Below are 16,620 nucleotides of genomic sequence, written 5' to 3'. Positions count from 1 at the left end.
GGAGCTTAGGCCAAGGGCTCTGAACTGCTTTCCCTGTACTAGCCTTCCTTCACCAGGCTAATGCCTCATCATTCTCAAGTCTCAGTTTAGCCATCAGTTCCTCCATGAATCCTGCACTAAGCTAAGACAGCCTGTTGTGTTTTCTTATAGCACTCTGTAACTTTCTTTTGTAGCACTTCTACAACGGCGGTGAATTACTGGCTTACATAGTTTATTTAACATCTTTCTTTCCACCTAGACCAGTCTGTCCAATAGAAATTTCTGCAACGACGGAAATGTTCTCTATTTGTGCTGCCCAGTTCATTAGCCACTGACCACACGTGGCTCTTGATCGCTTGAAATGTGGCTAGTTCAACTGAGGAATTGAACTTTTTCTTTTATTTAATGTCATTTAGGGCTAATTAATTTAAATTTAAACTTAAATCACCACCTGTAGCTAGTGGCTACCAGGTCAGACAGCACAGCTGTAGGCTGTCAGCAACATGTGAGAGGGACATGCCTGTGTCTTGCTCGCCAGTCTATGCCCAACACTTGGTATAGACCTGGCACCTATTAAGAAGTCAAGAACTATATGCATGAGTGCGTGTGGGCAGAATTTACCAAAATAAATATAATAAAGGGCAGAATTCAATAAATTCCAAATAAAAGTACAGCAGAATGCTGTGGCATGTAGAAGGAAAAGCTAGTCTCTTTGAGAGAAACCAGGAAGCTTCCTTTTATTGGACCCCTAAAGAATGTTAAGGCTTTCAAGAACCTTAGTCCTGTTCTATAGGATTCTCAAGCACCCCATAACCACGCCTTAGGAACAGAAATTGTTGGCTTCTTCTTATATAGTTAGAGTGTGAATTTGCTATGCATAGTCTACTTTCTTAAATTCTAACCCATTACTTAGTCATAAAAAATTTTTAAATGCCTTTTTATTTGGAGACTTTCTGCAGTTTGCATCACAGTGACTGCCTATCACTTGGGAATGGGTAATGGAGGTGGCAGAAAGAGTTTCTAGTGGAGCTAGTCAGTTCATTTCCATGCTGGTTCAAAAACAGGGCAGCAAACTCGGGATTATTCAGAACTGAAAACACAGCCTAAAGAAAATATTCATTTTTAATTTTTCGTTCAGTCAGCGCACTCTGTGTATGTGAGATTTTGCAAGATTACTTCAACATTAATTATATTTTGTATGGTTAAGAATATGTTCACTAACTGTAGTCACTTAACAGAAATGTGTATCCTTCTCTACTGTCAACCTCTCTTACCTCTTCCACCCACTGCCCCAAAGGTTCAGCCTCCCTTTTGCACTCCGGATGAGTTTACATACTGGGCAACAGATTGTGGAAATTATGCTGGGGCACTTATGTATTTCTGTTCCTTCTATGTCATCATTGCCTACATCATGCTAAATCTGCTTGTAGGTAAGTGATGTTCATTAAATATAAATTTTTTGGTCTCTTTTAACTCAGGTGCTTAAATAATTATGTACAATTTTCGAGTAATTATCCTGGATTGATTGGGGCGGGTGTTTCATGGCATTAACTATAAATTGTTGCCTCTCAATCCAGAAGCTGAAAAGACCTTTGAAAGGTATGTAAATGACAGTTGATTGCAATTTCAAGAGTTGTACTATATTTTTTGATCATTAATTTCAAAAGACATCTTCTCATACATTGAGTTGAACAAATATCAGGGAGGGCCACCTTTACAGTCTCAAAATACCACATTTTTGTTTTTGAAAGATACACATTGTTCACCCAGCCTTAGGGCCACCCAGAGCTCAATTTGACCTTTAAAAACTGCCCAGAACTCTCAACTAAGAGTTAAAGCCAGCTGGCATGAATCTCTACATACACAGAATGTGTGTTTGTGCTCATGACCCTCCTGTTTTGGAAAGGCAGGCGCTGGATAAATAGCTCAGTCTAAGTGTAAAATATGCCCACTTGGAAACCATACAAAAGGCACTTAAATTTTTTGGCTTACGATGTAGGTGACAAAATCCATTATTTATAATAGATGTTTTACTTTTTCTTAAAAATAATTAATTAGCTTAATTTTCTAACTTCTGAATTTTTTTTTAGCCATAATTGTGGAGAATTTTTCCTTGTTTTATTCCACTGAGGAGGACCAACTTCTAAGTTATAACGATCTTCGCCACTTCCAGATCATATGGAATATGGTGGATGATAAAAGAGAGGTAAGAGTGTGGGTTATTGTTTCCTGCCCCCTCCACACACCCTGCCCAAGAGGACTTACTGTTGTATCTCAAACATTTAAATAGTTTTGTTGTTCACAGTTGACGTATATTGAATTTTAGATGGCCAATGGTGAATTGCGTAAATCTGTTACTGACAATTCACCAGAATATGCTAGTAGGGAAGAGGGAAAATGGTTCCAGAAGAGTTCCAACTATGAACATCCCCTTCAGACTTTCAAAAGATCAGGTAGGCTAGGAAACCAAGGGAGCTCTCTAGAAATCGGCCTTGGGATCAGGGCAAGAGAAGGGATGAAATTACAACTGCCAAAGGGACAGTATACGACATATTCATAATTTTCTCAACCACAAGCAGCCATCCTGATGGAAAGTACAAAGAGGTTATTTAAGCAAGATCCACTATTTATTGCACTGAATTATTTTTGAGTTATGTTAATGCTTTAATCATCAATTTTACCCAGGATTTCCTGGAATTAGCCAAAGCAGCAGTAGCAACTTCTTCTTCCTCTGTTTCTTCTTCCTTTTCTTTTCCTCCTTCTTCTTCCTCATCCTCTTCCCTCCAGGAAACATTCAGGCAAGGTTTTAGACACTGGGGTTATAGCAATTAACAAGATGGAAAGATCTCTGGACTCACAGAGGTTAGATTCTAATTGGGAGAGATAAACAATAAAAAGTGAAGTAAGAATAATTGCAAGAAGTTATAAACACTTTGAAGAAGTTACTATGGTGGAGAGTAGTGATGACTTGGGAGTGCTACTTCACCCAGGGTTGTTATGAAGACCTGTCTGAGGAGGTGCTATTTGACCTATGACGTATATCTGAAAACTGAGGAAATTTCAACCATGGGAAGATCCAAACATAGTTTCAGAAAGAGCTGACTAGGATCACAAAGGCCAAGGAACTGGAACTGCCTTAGGAAATGAGGAGGTGGCTGGACTAGAACCACAGTCTACCCAGGCAGTGCATGACCTTCTCCATCCCCTCTTTGCTCTCCCTCTCCTTGATGTCCCCAACCTCATCCAGGCACCAGGCACTGTCAGATTTTTTTTGTGAGATGGTAGCCTGAGGATGGGGGTGTGTGAACCTAGCTGTTGAGTCTCATCTGTATCCACTTGTATGCTCGGGACTATTGCCCATAGGAACCTGCTTTCACCTCCCTTGCACATTGGAAACATCATTCACATTAAGCTGTTAGTGACTGATGGAATTCATGGGCTCCTATGCCTCTCACCCAATGCCTTTATTCTAAGAAATAGTCAGGGCTGGCATGTTAGGTTTTGTTGACAGGAAGGTAGCAATATATATTCTTTAAATTCTCAGAATCTGGATCTGCTCTAACTCAGGAAGAGGGGCAGAGCTATAAGCCAATTCTCTTGTAGAAAGCTGTTCTTATAATGGAGATGACACTGAAAAAGGAGCTATCTTCCATTTAGGAGAGTACTTTATAAAGGTTTAGAAGTTCTCAGTATTCAGATTAAGTGAAAAGGAGGATAGTGCCTACATTTTCCATTTTCTGTACCTAATGCAGTAATGACACATACAGCTTGGGTGTCAGAGAGAAACAAATGGGCAAGGGCTGAGTCAATGCAGTGGACTACCTGGGCACAAGCCTGGTTTAGGCAAATGACAGATCCAGGGGAGGGAGAGGGGCTGGGGGCTTTCTGTCCTCCTAGGCTCCAAATGAAGCACCGACAGAAACTGTTAGTGCTCAAGTCTTAATTTCATGTTCTTCTTAGTGAGGTGAACAACTTTCTGTGCACTTGTGCTAATTATGTGATGTTTTGAGAAATAGCTCCCATTTTGTTTTGTTTTGTTTTGTTGCCTTTTGAAGACAGAATCCCAATGAATCATTATGGCCTAGTGATTTACAAGTGATTGTGTTCTGCTACACAGGGGGTGATTCCCACTTTCCGCGTGAAGTTCCTGCTGAGGCTGCTGCGTGGGAGGCTGGAGGTTGACCTTGACAAGGACAAACTTTTGTTTAAGCACATGTGCTATGAGATGGAGAGGCTGCATAATGGCGGCGATGTCACTTTCCATGATGTCCTTAGGTAAGGTGGGTTTTTTCACAACTCTGTGTCACAGCGCTAAACTACAGCTGTGATCATTAAAGGCCTTGTGAAATAAAATTAGCAAGTATATTAATAACCCAAAATGCCCCATCCACCGTGGTGATGTGGATGTGTGTCACACAGCTCAGGTGTGAAATGGCCTTTCTCACTGTCCTGAAGTGCTAATTTCCCAAGTTGTGCAACACAGAAGGGGGTGAGAAGCAGAGGCACGATATTCCCAGAAACGCCACTTACTTACTGTAGAGGTCCTGAATGGCCGTGTTGGAAAGGGTCCTGGAGAGTTCTATCCCTTCATTTTGCAAACGAATTGTCCACAATTAGTTGGCATCTGTGACAAAGCTGGAGCTAAAACCCAGATCTTCTCACTCTGAGGCATCAGAGTAGAGTTTGCCTGGCCTGCTCCATGAAGCTTGGTTGGTTAAGAACTACATTTTTCAGACATTTAAGGAGCACCCAGACACAATGAGTACGGCAGAGACCGAGGCTCTGTCCTTCCTCTCTCTGAAGTGATTCTTAAACAAAGTCTCCATGGATAAAATTCAGGGGTTCATGGACTTGGAAGGGAAGACAGTCACACCATTGTTTCCACCAATCGCTCACTGAAATGCAGCATTTCCTTCAACAAACCACAGTTGTATTACCGTACCTGTGTCTATCACCAATAGAAATCATAGATATTCTCAATTATTTCTCTCATGGCTGATACCTTAAAATATCATTTATGCTCACCAGTGCTTCAGAGCTACAGTTGTCCTTTGACCTCAGCTAGCTAATATTTAATGCTGTAATAAGAAAATACAAATGTTACTGTATCACAACCTTTATAAAGAAAATAACTTGAGAATTGTGCTTTAGCTAATTGGTTTCCTGTGTACTGATGTGTATTTTATATGATGCCTTTAACAGTTTTTTCTAAGAGCATTCCATAGGCCCCATATCCCACAGAAAAAGTTAAGAACCCTGAACATGGAGCTATTTTAATCATGTTGCAAACATTGAACAAGTTCAGTGCTGGGCATCAGGTCACAATTCCAGGCACATTCAGGTATATAGAAATGTGCTTGTGTTTACTGACCCCTCCCTGTTCCTGTAGCCCAATATACAATACAAACAAATTAAGTAATGACAAGACTTTTGGTGAGACAGGAAGAGAGGAAGACCAAACATATTTTTGCCTCCATGATGAGAGGAGGTTCTGTTGAGAAGAGAAGGCCAGTGCACCAGTGTAGCATGGGGAAGGGCCCCTCAAGAGCCTAATGTTTTTATTTGGGCTCCAGTGGTGGAACTGGGCCCATAGCTGGGAAAGTCAGGGGCTGGGCCGAGGTGCACCAAACTGCCAGAAGGGGCTGTATTCTCCTTTGCCTGTGGGTCCCTCAGCCTGGACACACTAGGAGTTGCCTGATTGCCCGTGAGCCCTGATGCAACACATCAGTTTTGTTAGTGTTTTTCCACTGTTGGGCATATTATACGAAGGGCTAAATAGAAGTGAGTATTCAATCCTGACTTCGTATCCATTTAAAATTAATCAGGAGGATATCAAAGAAACGAATGAGATAAATTGACAGGGAAACTGGGTGGAGATGCAGGCATGTCCCACAGCTAAGCATATAAATGATGACCAATTGACCTAAATGCGAACAAAGTATGAAGGATGGATGGAGCAGTTTTCCTTCTGTGGGGAGAATACCAGAGTCCTTACTTAAACAGCTCTCGGTGGAGATCAAGCTCTAGGCTGGATCTTTTATTTTACACACACTTATATCATACTTATAAGTGACAATCAACTCATTTAACCATTTGAATGATTAAATATTAACTCTCGAACATTAGCTATTTAATTATTTCATAAGGTAGGTGCTATGACTGTCCCTGTTTTACAGATGAGGGATGAGAGACACAAAGAAGTTGTATAACTTGCCCAAGGTCACACTGCTGATAAGGGGTGGCATCAAAATGCTATACTTGCTGGGTTGAGTGTTGTACTTTCTGAATTTTAAAACATTTAAGAGCCCAGAATCCCCGATGAATCAGACCTAAGATTGCCGTTGTATTTCCACACCAACCCCCTGCCCCCAGTATGCTTTCCTATCGATCAGTTGACATCCGGAAAAGTTTGCAGTTGGAGGAGCTCCTTGCAAGGGAGCAACTGGAGTACACCATAGAGGAGGAGGTGGCCAAGCAGACCATCCGCATGTGGCTGAAAAAGTGCTTAAAGCGCATCAGAGCTGTGAGTAGAACAAGAAGCATTTTGGGGTGTTCTGTTTTTCCCCCTCTCTCTTTTGAAGAGGGATATACAAAAGAAAAGCACTAACAATGGGGTTAGATCCTTAATGTGATTTAACCTGGTATTCCTTTTTCAACTATCTCAATTTCATCCATTTATGATCAGATGAGCATTCAAACCTTAACTCTAATCCAAATTCAAGCCTTACTTTCCCTAGCAGAGTCCATAAGAAGTTTCACTTGAACCACATTTTTATAATGTGAGATGAAGTTTTTTAAAAGAGGTTTATTAATATTAGAATAGACGGTCTCTGTTTATTAAACTCAACTGTTCAAAATTCCAAAATCTATACCTATCGATTGGGGGCAGAACTTATGAAACTACTTTTTAATTGCTCCCTAAAATTCCAACATGGTATGGATAATGTTGTTCAGTCTTTAATTAAAGACCACCTCCTGGGAATTTAATGATCTTGTTTGCTGCTTCCTAAACTATAAATTTATAAGAACCTCTAACTGATAAATCAATGAAAGTTATATTATGTTAGCGTATCATGTGATTACAATGGACATTTCTACCAAATAGTTACTTTTATGAATACTTTTGACCAGATAAAGGCCCCAGAGAAATGAAATACTCCAGCCTCCTATAGCAAGACCAGCACCCACTCGACTTAGTCACAGCTGGTCCACCACAACTCTGCCAGCTCTAGGGACCAAATCCCAGTCCCCACTGGCCCTGAGCAGACCACCAGACTATCATGGCCTCAGGATGTGCTGAGACAATGGCCTGGTAGATTAACCCACACTAAACCAGAATGAGTCAATAGCAAACATTTCACAGCTCCAGCCAAAGATCTCTGTCTCTTATACCTTGAGAGGATAGGAGCAGTCTGCATTGGCTTTATAAACATCACATAAAATCAGAAGAGAAAAAATAAAATGTTCACATTAGTGATTAAAAGTTCTATTTTATTTGGTTTGATAATAGGAAATAAATGTTTACCAAGTTCTATTTTAAATAAAACATGAGCTAGTATCGATGAACAGGAAGATTCCCATTGTTAAGCAAATGAAAATGGAAGGGAAAAGCAATCCGTGAGTCTCTAAGCCCTCAGATGTTACCAAGCTCACAGTCTTTTTTGGAGAGAAGAGAAGAAAATATGATATGAGTGGCAGAGTGGCAGGGAGATGTTAGGCTTAACTTCCCTTTACTCAGAAAGCAATAATATTTCCACAGAAACAGCAGCAGTCCTGCAGCATCATCCACAGCCTTAGAGAGAGTCAACAACAAGAGCTGAGCCGGTTTCTGAATCCCCCCAGCATTGAGACCACCCAGCCAAGTGAGGACACAAATGCCAATAGTCAGGATAATAACATGCAACCTGAGGTATGGGTCTTCAATCAAAGGTATTCTCTGGGCCTTTTTTTTTTTTTAATAAAAAATAAGTGGGTACTCGTCAACATAAACATTGCAAACAAGATGACACCACTTCTAATAGGGATTTTTTAATTGAGGAACAACAATGGGAATGTGGGAACATGTAGATCCAGATTATGTTTGTGGCGTTGCCACCCAGGAACCAGCTGAGGTTGTTTTGAAAGATTCTGATTTGTATAAACACTAAATAAATGGTAATGCCTTGAGCTTAGCAATTCTGTTAATTTTGGTCTAAAGAGTTTGTATGATGTCTATAAGGCTTAATTTGAGTCCAGAAATATTATATGACTAGGACAGCACCATTTACACGAAACATCTGCCCTGAATGTTTTCTTCCCCTTGCCAAGCCCTAGGAATTTGTAGTAAACCCAATGAAAATGTTTCTAATTGGCTTTCAACCTCCTTAATTAGTCAGACCCATTAAGGACTCATCCTTCCTCAGTTCAGATACAACAGCATGTGGAATTCAGAGAGGATTAACTTGAGGAACATCTATTTACTAGGGTATGGCTTATTTTCATATCTTAACTCAATCCATGTCTATAGAAAAAAAAAAAACATGGAGTGTCATCAGAGGCCTGGAGAGCCTGTACTGTGAGGAATAGCTAGCAGGGAAATCCTCCTCCTCTTTGAGGGCACAATTATTATTTGAGGTTAGCAACGTGAAGCCAACCCAGCTTTCCGAGAAGAGCCACCTGGCAGCTTGAAACTTCACGGTGTGTGGCGATACAGAGAGGTGCCGGGGATAAACACTGAAGCCTCCAGCTCCATTGGCCCAGCAGGACGCTCCAAGAAGCCCTCTTGTTCCACAGCCCAGTTGCAGGTGGATTTCACGTTGTTGGTTCCCCATCGCGTAAGAATCAACTGCCACCAACTATGGGGACTTGTGCAGGGAGTCAACAAAAGGAGGAAGTGGGTACTCTGTAATATCCCTGCCACCTGCCTTCCCTGAGGATAGCTGGAAATGGCACATGTGTGAAAGCCCAGATAAGGTAAGGAAAGCCAGTTAGATAGGGCTGAAAAGCAGGGGGTCATGATGATGGCAGGTCTCTGTTTTTAGGTAAAACAACCAAAGAGGTAACCAAGAACCAGAGATGTGAAGACCAAGGCACATTGATTGGGGAAAGGAAGATGACAGGAAAAGCAGAGAATGTATAAATGTGTGTCTCAGCACTCCTCCTTTGACTTGAGCCTTTTATTATTATCAGCTTCCTTCTCCTCCAGGGCCCATCAGAGAGTTCTGTCTGCTAAGAACTCTTTTCCTGAGCTCTAGGTACTAATTTCCAGGTTGGCAAAAATATAGCACTCCCAAACCAGGCAGTCCAGTCCCCACTGCCCCAGCTTCCTTCCTGCAGTGCCCCAGTTTCCAGCCAGAATAGGGGAGGTAAATGATGATCTTTCTCATCGTGGCAGGAAAGCCTCAGTGGGGCTTACTGAGGAATACCAGAAAGGTTCTATCTTGAACGTCACCTCCTTTTTCACAATTTTCTCTTTTTCCCCATTTTCACTTTTCCCTTCCCCATTGCTAATACTAGGTATTCTACTTATTTTCCTGCCATATTTTCTTCCTGTCTTAAAATAAAATGAGAGTCCAGTCCAGCACAGAGAGGAAAACACAGCATTAAGCAAAAGCCGTAACTGCCTAATACTTCTTCCGGCAGACGAGCAGCCAGCAGCAGCTTCTGAGCCCCACCCTGTCGGACAGAGGAGGGAGTCGGCAAGACTCAGCAGACGGGAAGCCCCAGAGGAAGTTTGGGCAGTGGCGATTGCCCTCAGGTATGTGCAGCCAGTCGTTTCCCTACTGGGGCATTTTAAATGTATTTACTCTCTGCATGTGTTTGGGGTTTTAAATTTCTAAATGTTAGTCTGTATCTAAAGTTTTTCCAAACAGTGAAACAATGAAAGATGTACCCCTTTGTCAAAAACATTCCCCTCAAAATAAATGGACTTAAATATCACTATATTGTCCCTCATTTTCAGCTATCACATTTGAGAAGGCACAACCTAGGACCAAAGTAAGAGATGATAGCTAAGTCCTAGAAGGAAAAGAGGAAGAGATTTTATCCATAATCAAGGCATTCTCACACATAGGCAAAAATTATCTTAAAGTGCGTAGATGGGATGGATATAATCATCCTCAAAATGATGATTCACATTGTTGGTTCCCCATCGCGTAAGAATCAACTGCCACCAACTATGGGGACTTGTGCAGGGAGTCAACAAAAGGAGGAAGTGGGTACTCTGTAATGTCCCTGCCACCTGCCTTCCCTGAGGATAGCTGGAAATGGCACATGTGTGGAAGCCCAGAAGAAAATGCAGGCTGCTTCTCTAGGTCAGCACACACTTTCATATGCCTGGTAGCTGGGCCAGTCCCGATCTTCATGTAATCTGCTCTACCTCCTTCACAATGTCAAAACAACAACACACATTTATATACTGCTCCCTGTGGGCTGATCAGTATGCTAAGCATATTACACGTGTCCTCTCATTTAATCCTCACAATCCTATTATTTTCCACATTTTACTGATTCAGTGTGAGGATTTTCTTCTGGAGAACATGGGTATTTAGAGAGTCAGAACTCTCCCATTAAAGACACTCAAGGGTAGAGGGAAAACTGCTCCCAAGCCCAGTGTCCTCTGTACGTGGTTTCCCCTGTAGATAATTGAGCCTGCCATAAAGGATGGACTTCATACTGCTGTATTGTGCTCCTGTTTCAGCCCAATCACAGTCAACATAAATGACATGGCAAGCTCTTCCGTTGCAGGTCTATTCCACAAAGTAAAAGACAACATAACTTAGATTTTAAGTCTATAGTTGTCTAGTGGCCTTAATACCACAGAGGAAAATATCCTTTTTCACATCCAGGAATGTATTATTCAGGAATCAGAGAGGACTTAGTTATTTAACCTGATTAAATCAAAGCAAGGAGTGATGGGAAAGAAGATTGAGTTGGTAGTAGGGCCAGGCCATGAAAAGCTTTAAATTACAGGCTGGTAGTTTCAACTTTATCCTGTAGGTGATTGGGATCCAATGAGGGTGTTTGAGCAAAATATGACCTTTGGAAACCATATTTCAGGAAGACTGAATTGACAGCAGTATGAGAGTAAACTGTCTTTGGCCATAGCCTGGAGGAAAGGTTCTGAGTCGGAGAGTGTTGTAGTAGTCTGGGATGAGAACCTGGACAGAGCTGGTGGTAGCGGACAAAAAACTAAAGGGACAGATAAAAGAGAGGACCTGGGGGAAGAATCAACAGTCCTGAGTATTCACTTAAATGGATAAAAGAGAGCACGGTGTCAAAGGTGACTCCAATGATCCAATGGGGCCCCAGTGTCAGAAATGGTGATAACTAAAGGGAAATACTACTGGGGGCACCCTGAGTTTGAAGAGACAAAGAGGGAAGAAAGAGAGGATGTTATGGGGGCACTAAAAACATACCAGGTGTCATGCTATGCATTTTTCTTAAGTTGCCTCATTTCATCTAGCTTAATCCTCATCATAGCTTAGTGACGGAAACAGTATTTGCTTCATTTTACAGTTGAGGAAACTCAGGTTCAGAGAACTTGTCTTGTGAGAATTTGTCTGTGGCCATGTATCATCTACAAGTCAACGCTGGACCCAAAACCATGACTCTAGGGTTTCAAAGCCACGAGTGTGTTAACAAAATCTTCAGAACTGCTTTACTCAGATACATGGATGGGAAAAAGGAAGTTCCTGTCTAGGAGTCTCTCCTTTTCTGCTCATGCTACACCTAAATTTACTTTCACAGAAAAAAGTCATATTTATCTTCCTTGATTATTTTTACCCACATCCTTCTTTCCATACTTCTCCACATTCCATCCTCTCCGCTTACCATCTGTTCTGCTTTTTTCCCTTTTCCTTTTTTTTTTGTGTGTGTATATGCACAAACTAATGAACACCAGCTCACATACACATTTCTAAGATACTTATTTTTAGCAAAATTAGAATATTTAGTGTTTTTCTAGTTTTCATGAAAATCTCAGCATAAAAGGGAATGAGCATTTTTTCCCAAATGGTTTCACTGATTGTCCATTAGCATAATTTCAAAACCGAGTGATGAAAAAGGTTTCATATTTAACACTTATGAAAAGGACTTGTTAGCCAAAAGTACTACTAATCAGAATATCATGATTTTTCAGGAAAGATTTGCAATGGGATTAAGCTTCACAAAGTTGTTCATAGGACTTTTTTTCAATTCCACAGCACCAAAACCAATAAGCCATTCAGTGTCTTCAGTCAACTTACGGTTTGGGGGGCGGACAACAATGAAATCTGTAGTGTGTAAAATGAACCCCATGACTGATGCAGCTTCTTGTGGTTCTGAAGTTAAGAAGTGGTGGACCCGACAGCTGACCGTGGAGAGCGATGAAAGTGGAGATGACCTTCTGGATATTTAGGTGGAAATCAATGCAGATGAAAGTCTAATGATGAAAACTGTTTTCTGATCATTTCCTTGATTGTCTAGTGAGAGATTCATGATTTTTGTCACAAGATTTTTTTTCAATTAATTTTTGTCCTGTCACAGGAAAGCATAAAAATTTGTGTTTCAAAGCTGTGTGTGTGATGGGTTATTATGGCATGTTCAAGAAAATGTATATATTAAACATGTATATTGGCAGTATGGATAACATTAGAAGCTATATCGATAGCAGATGTAGATCATTTTAAAATGTCATATATTCTGTCTCTGTAAACTAAGGTGTATTAATCATATGTGCTCTTATGCATTACCACCCCCAAAAAGCGTGAAGCCCAAAGTGGCTATTCATGGTACAGGAGCTAGAGCTTTATTGTGTTTTCCCAGTTCAACTAGAAATACTTCTACTGGGAGAATTATTTATGATTGATCTCAAAAGGTCAGCACTGAGCTCATGCTAACATGATAGCAATTTTACAAAGTACAGATACAGAATTTAAATATCTCTCTCTATATATATTCCTTTTCTTATGTTATTTTTTAAAATATGCACAAGATATTTAGCAAATAGAATAAGTCAATTTCTGACCTTAGTTACCCTAATGAAACTATTGCTTGCTTCCAAGAGAATTGTGTGTTGCTGGTACCAGGCAAAGAATTTGGCCCAACGACCTAAGTGGCTTAAAACAAACCTGTTGGTGGATCATTTGGGGGTATGATTATGAAAAGTGTTCCATTTCTTTGGAATTCTCTTAATAACTGAGTTTAGCATAAAGAGTAAACTCTACATGATTCAACTTATTTTTAAAAAGATCTCTGCATGTATGTTATCATTAGCTTCACTTCTTACCCAGGTTATATTCATTTGGCCATAAGCTGCAGAGGGATTGTCAGTTGATCCCTATGCACCATTGCTGTTTGATTCAAAATGACTCTCCTACTATCAGAATTTCCTATGGAAATAGTGGTACCCTCAAAATCTCGCTCTGAACTCAGTTTAGGTATCTGTCGACATAAATCGAATATGTTTCACATATCAGTGGTCCACATCTTCTTGGAACATTAGAAATGTAAAATGATTACAGAGTAGGGTTGGGCCTTTTAGGCTGGATCAACCAAATGGAAATGAGCTTGGACCTTCAACTACATTTATTCTTGATTGGAGATTTATTGTTTAGGTAATTTTTAAAATGAGAAATTATCTCAGAATCCTTCCTCCCACGATGCTTTAGGATCTCTTTTCTCTATTTAAAATTATTAACATAGCAAAATTTTCCATTCTTTCTGTATAACAAATGTATCATTATGGTGACATTCAATTGTTTTTAGGATTAATTGTGACTATGCAATAATGGGGAAGTACAGTCAGTGTGGCCAAGAGGATTTTATGTGCTTTTAGGTTCATTTAGAGTTTCTCTTTTGTACATAAGAAAATAAAATAAATATTGGGTTTGTAAAAGAATTTAAGCTGAGTTACCAATAATTTTCAACCCTTTTTGTGTGTGTGTGACTCAGGGTGGGGCCATTAGGTAGCTGACACTTTGCAAATCCTGTATTTGAATATTCAGTCCATAATTAGTTGGCAAAAGCTCTGTCATTTCATTTCAGCTCAGTTCCCTGAGCCAGAATGTTCCTTTCACATTTGTGCTGATAAAGCTGAGTGAATACTCTATGCCTTCCAAGCCTACAATGAAGCAGAAAAGGCGCTTACATGTCCAGGGCATAGGCCTGTACTAGTGCTGCATAAAAAAGAGATTTTTTTTATTTGGCTCATTACACTTGAGTAATACAGCTTCATTCTCACAAAACTGCTGAGCCCTTCCTAAAATGTCTGTAATTGATGTTCAGCAGCTCATCATTGTTGTTCATTCTGCAGTAAAGCTGGGGGTAGAATAGCAATGCATTTAAAGCCATACCACCTTACACTTTCAATTAAGTGAAACAGCCGAAAAATGCCTCTGGAATTCACATCTACTCTTTTCGTAGAGCAGACAGCAAGCCAGAGAAGATAAGGGCCACCTACTTTTAGGTTTCACCTGTAGGTACATAGAAATACAAACAATCTTGTACACAAATGGGAAAACTTAGGCCACAAGGTTCCCTGGTCCTTAGAGAGCCAGACACTGGTACTAATCCCAACAGCATGCCACCCACTGCCTTTAATTAAAGGCACACCATTGGATTCAAGGGCACTAGAAAGCGTAAGGGGTAGAAGACTTGACACAGAGTCCCCAAGAGAGGACAGACCACACATGCATCGCCCATATGGCAATTCAAGAGGATTCAAAGGAAATGAGGATGTACAGAATAGCACTCCTGATGCTATTCACTTTCTTTTTAATGGTGGTTCCAGACCAACACCCATCAGCAGTGACTGGCTGTTTGTGCCCTGCCCAGGTTGAATAAGACAAGGGCATGTAGAAGAAAAACCAGAGTTATAGAGGCTTAAACAAAAGCAGTTTCCAAGCCAGCTGAAGGATTGTGTTTGCCTATTCCTCTGTAGGAAGTGGCATGCTACAGATGAGCGGTTTTCAATATAGCTGTTTAGCAGTGGCGCTCTTTCAAATCAGTCCTTCCTGGAATCCCCAAACAGTAACCATGTCAAACCAAGGCAACCGTAGTTGAAGCTAAAGTAAAGATGAAGACCCCACTCACGTGGCATCTTCTCAACCCCCAAGCCCCTACCCACCCCCCAAAGATGGCTCCAAACCAACCTAATGCTCAAAAAAAAACTCAGTTTGAACAACGTTCATATAGACTGAAGGAAGATCATGAGCTTTGAAGTTCGACAGATTTTTTCAAGTCCTGAATTTATGTTACTCCCGCTATAATCTTAAAAGAATTTCATACTCTCTCTGAGTCAAAACTCAGTTTCTTCCTTTTAAAGAAGGAAGGAAGGAAAGGGAGAATCCATTCACTCCATTCACAAAATCTACTACGAGATGTGCTCAGTCTGAGTTGACCCACAACTAACCCCAAATCATTAACTAGCTGTCTGCACTCCCCACCACCTCCCTTGACTAAATTTTTTAACTTCTATTTTCTCAACTATCCTTGTGATCAGGTTCAGAGACTACATTAAGCCAAGATTTAAACAATGATTTGATTTGGGGGGTGGTATTTCTGAAGAAGCAGTGCTATTCTTTTCTTTAAAGCAGAGAGTATTTTTGTCAAATGCCTTTTATGCATCACTCCAACAGTTCACCAAAATAAGTATTTGCATAAGCTCTGTATCTTCTTACATTTTCCCCTTCTCTATTCAGGAACTTCTTCACAGTATGGCAACTGGATAAAGGGAGCAATTTTTAAAAAGAAAGTGTCCTAAAACCTTAGTGCTCAATTTATTGTGAGCGTCTCCTAGTCTCTTAGGGTGAGTTCAAACTGAACAAATTTTAGCTTCCATGGCCCCCTCCAGGGATGGGACAAACAAAAATGCAGATGACAAGTCAAATGCTATGACTTGTCTCTCTCCCTGGGAAGGACCTGCAGAAAGAGTTTACCAGTTCCCATTATGTTCTCTGTTGGGTGGACTAAGTGATTGTCCTAGTTTGCTAGCTGCCGGAATGCAACACACCAGAGATGGATTGGCTTTTAATAAAAGAGGATTTATTTTGTTGGTTCTTCAGAGGAAAGGCAGCTAACTTTCCACTGAGGTTCTTTCTTATGTGGAAGGCACAGGATGGTCTCTGCTGATCTTCTCTCCAGGCCCCTGGGTTCCAACAACTTTCCCCGGGGTGACTTCTTTCTGCATCTCCAAAGGCCTGGGCTGAGCTGCTAGTGCTGAGATGAGGAATGCCGAGCTGCTTCGGCTGTGCTACATTGAGCTCTCTCATTTAAGCACCAGCCAATTAAGTCAAACATCACTCATTCCAGCAGACACACCTCCTAGCTGACTGCAGATGTAACTGGCAACAGATGAGGTTCACGTACTGTTGGCTTATGTCCACAGCAACAAGACTAGGTATGCTCACCTGGCCTAGTTGACAACTGAATCTAACTAACACAGTGATCTTTCAGGTTCCTGACAGCTTGAGAGTTCATGAAATGTACTGTTGAGCTTGTGGTTTTGTGCCTACATTCTTCCCACGTCTTTACTCGAGCAAGAGAGGATCCACAGAAGTTACTCTCCACAATACCAATACTTGGAGGCTGATAAGGCTGGAAAGGAGAGCCCCAAAAGCCCCAAGTAATGTTGCTCAGGATAGGTATGCTGTTCCCAATATCTTTACATCAATACATCTCTAC

The 16,620-nt window shown here is 40.8% G+C and overlaps 1 protein-coding gene across 1 annotated transcript in view; it reads left to right on the top strand.

Annotated features, from left to right (window-relative positions):
- NALCN (sodium leak channel, non-selective) overlaps window positions 1–12,391 on the top strand; it is a 326,977-nt gene extending 314,586 nt beyond the window's left edge. Inside the window, exons 37-43 of the mRNA XM_077155855.1 lie at window positions 1,277–1,409; window positions 2,070–2,185; window positions 4,097–4,254; window positions 6,352–6,502; window positions 7,739–7,888; window positions 9,601–9,715; window positions 12,162–12,391. Coding sequence (XP_077011970.1) covers window positions 1,277–1,409; window positions 2,070–2,185; window positions 4,097–4,254; window positions 6,352–6,502; window positions 7,739–7,888; window positions 9,601–9,715; window positions 12,162–12,355 — 1,017 coding nt within the window. The 3' untranslated portion in view covers window positions 12,356–12,391. The remainder of the gene's footprint in view (window positions 1–1,276; window positions 1,410–2,069; window positions 2,186–4,096; window positions 4,255–6,351; window positions 6,503–7,738; window positions 7,889–9,600; window positions 9,716–12,161) is intronic.
- The last annotated feature ends 4,229 nt before the right edge of the window (window positions 12,392–16,620 follow it).

Source organism: Tamandua tetradactyla, chromosome 4 (genome assembly GCF_023851605.1).
Source record: "Tamandua tetradactyla isolate mTamTet1 chromosome 4, mTamTet1.pri, whole genome shotgun sequence".
In the NCBI taxonomy this organism is placed as follows: Eukaryota; Metazoa; Chordata; class Mammalia; order Pilosa; family Myrmecophagidae; genus Tamandua; species Tamandua tetradactyla.
This window is presented reverse-complemented; position numbering and strand designations above follow the sequence as displayed.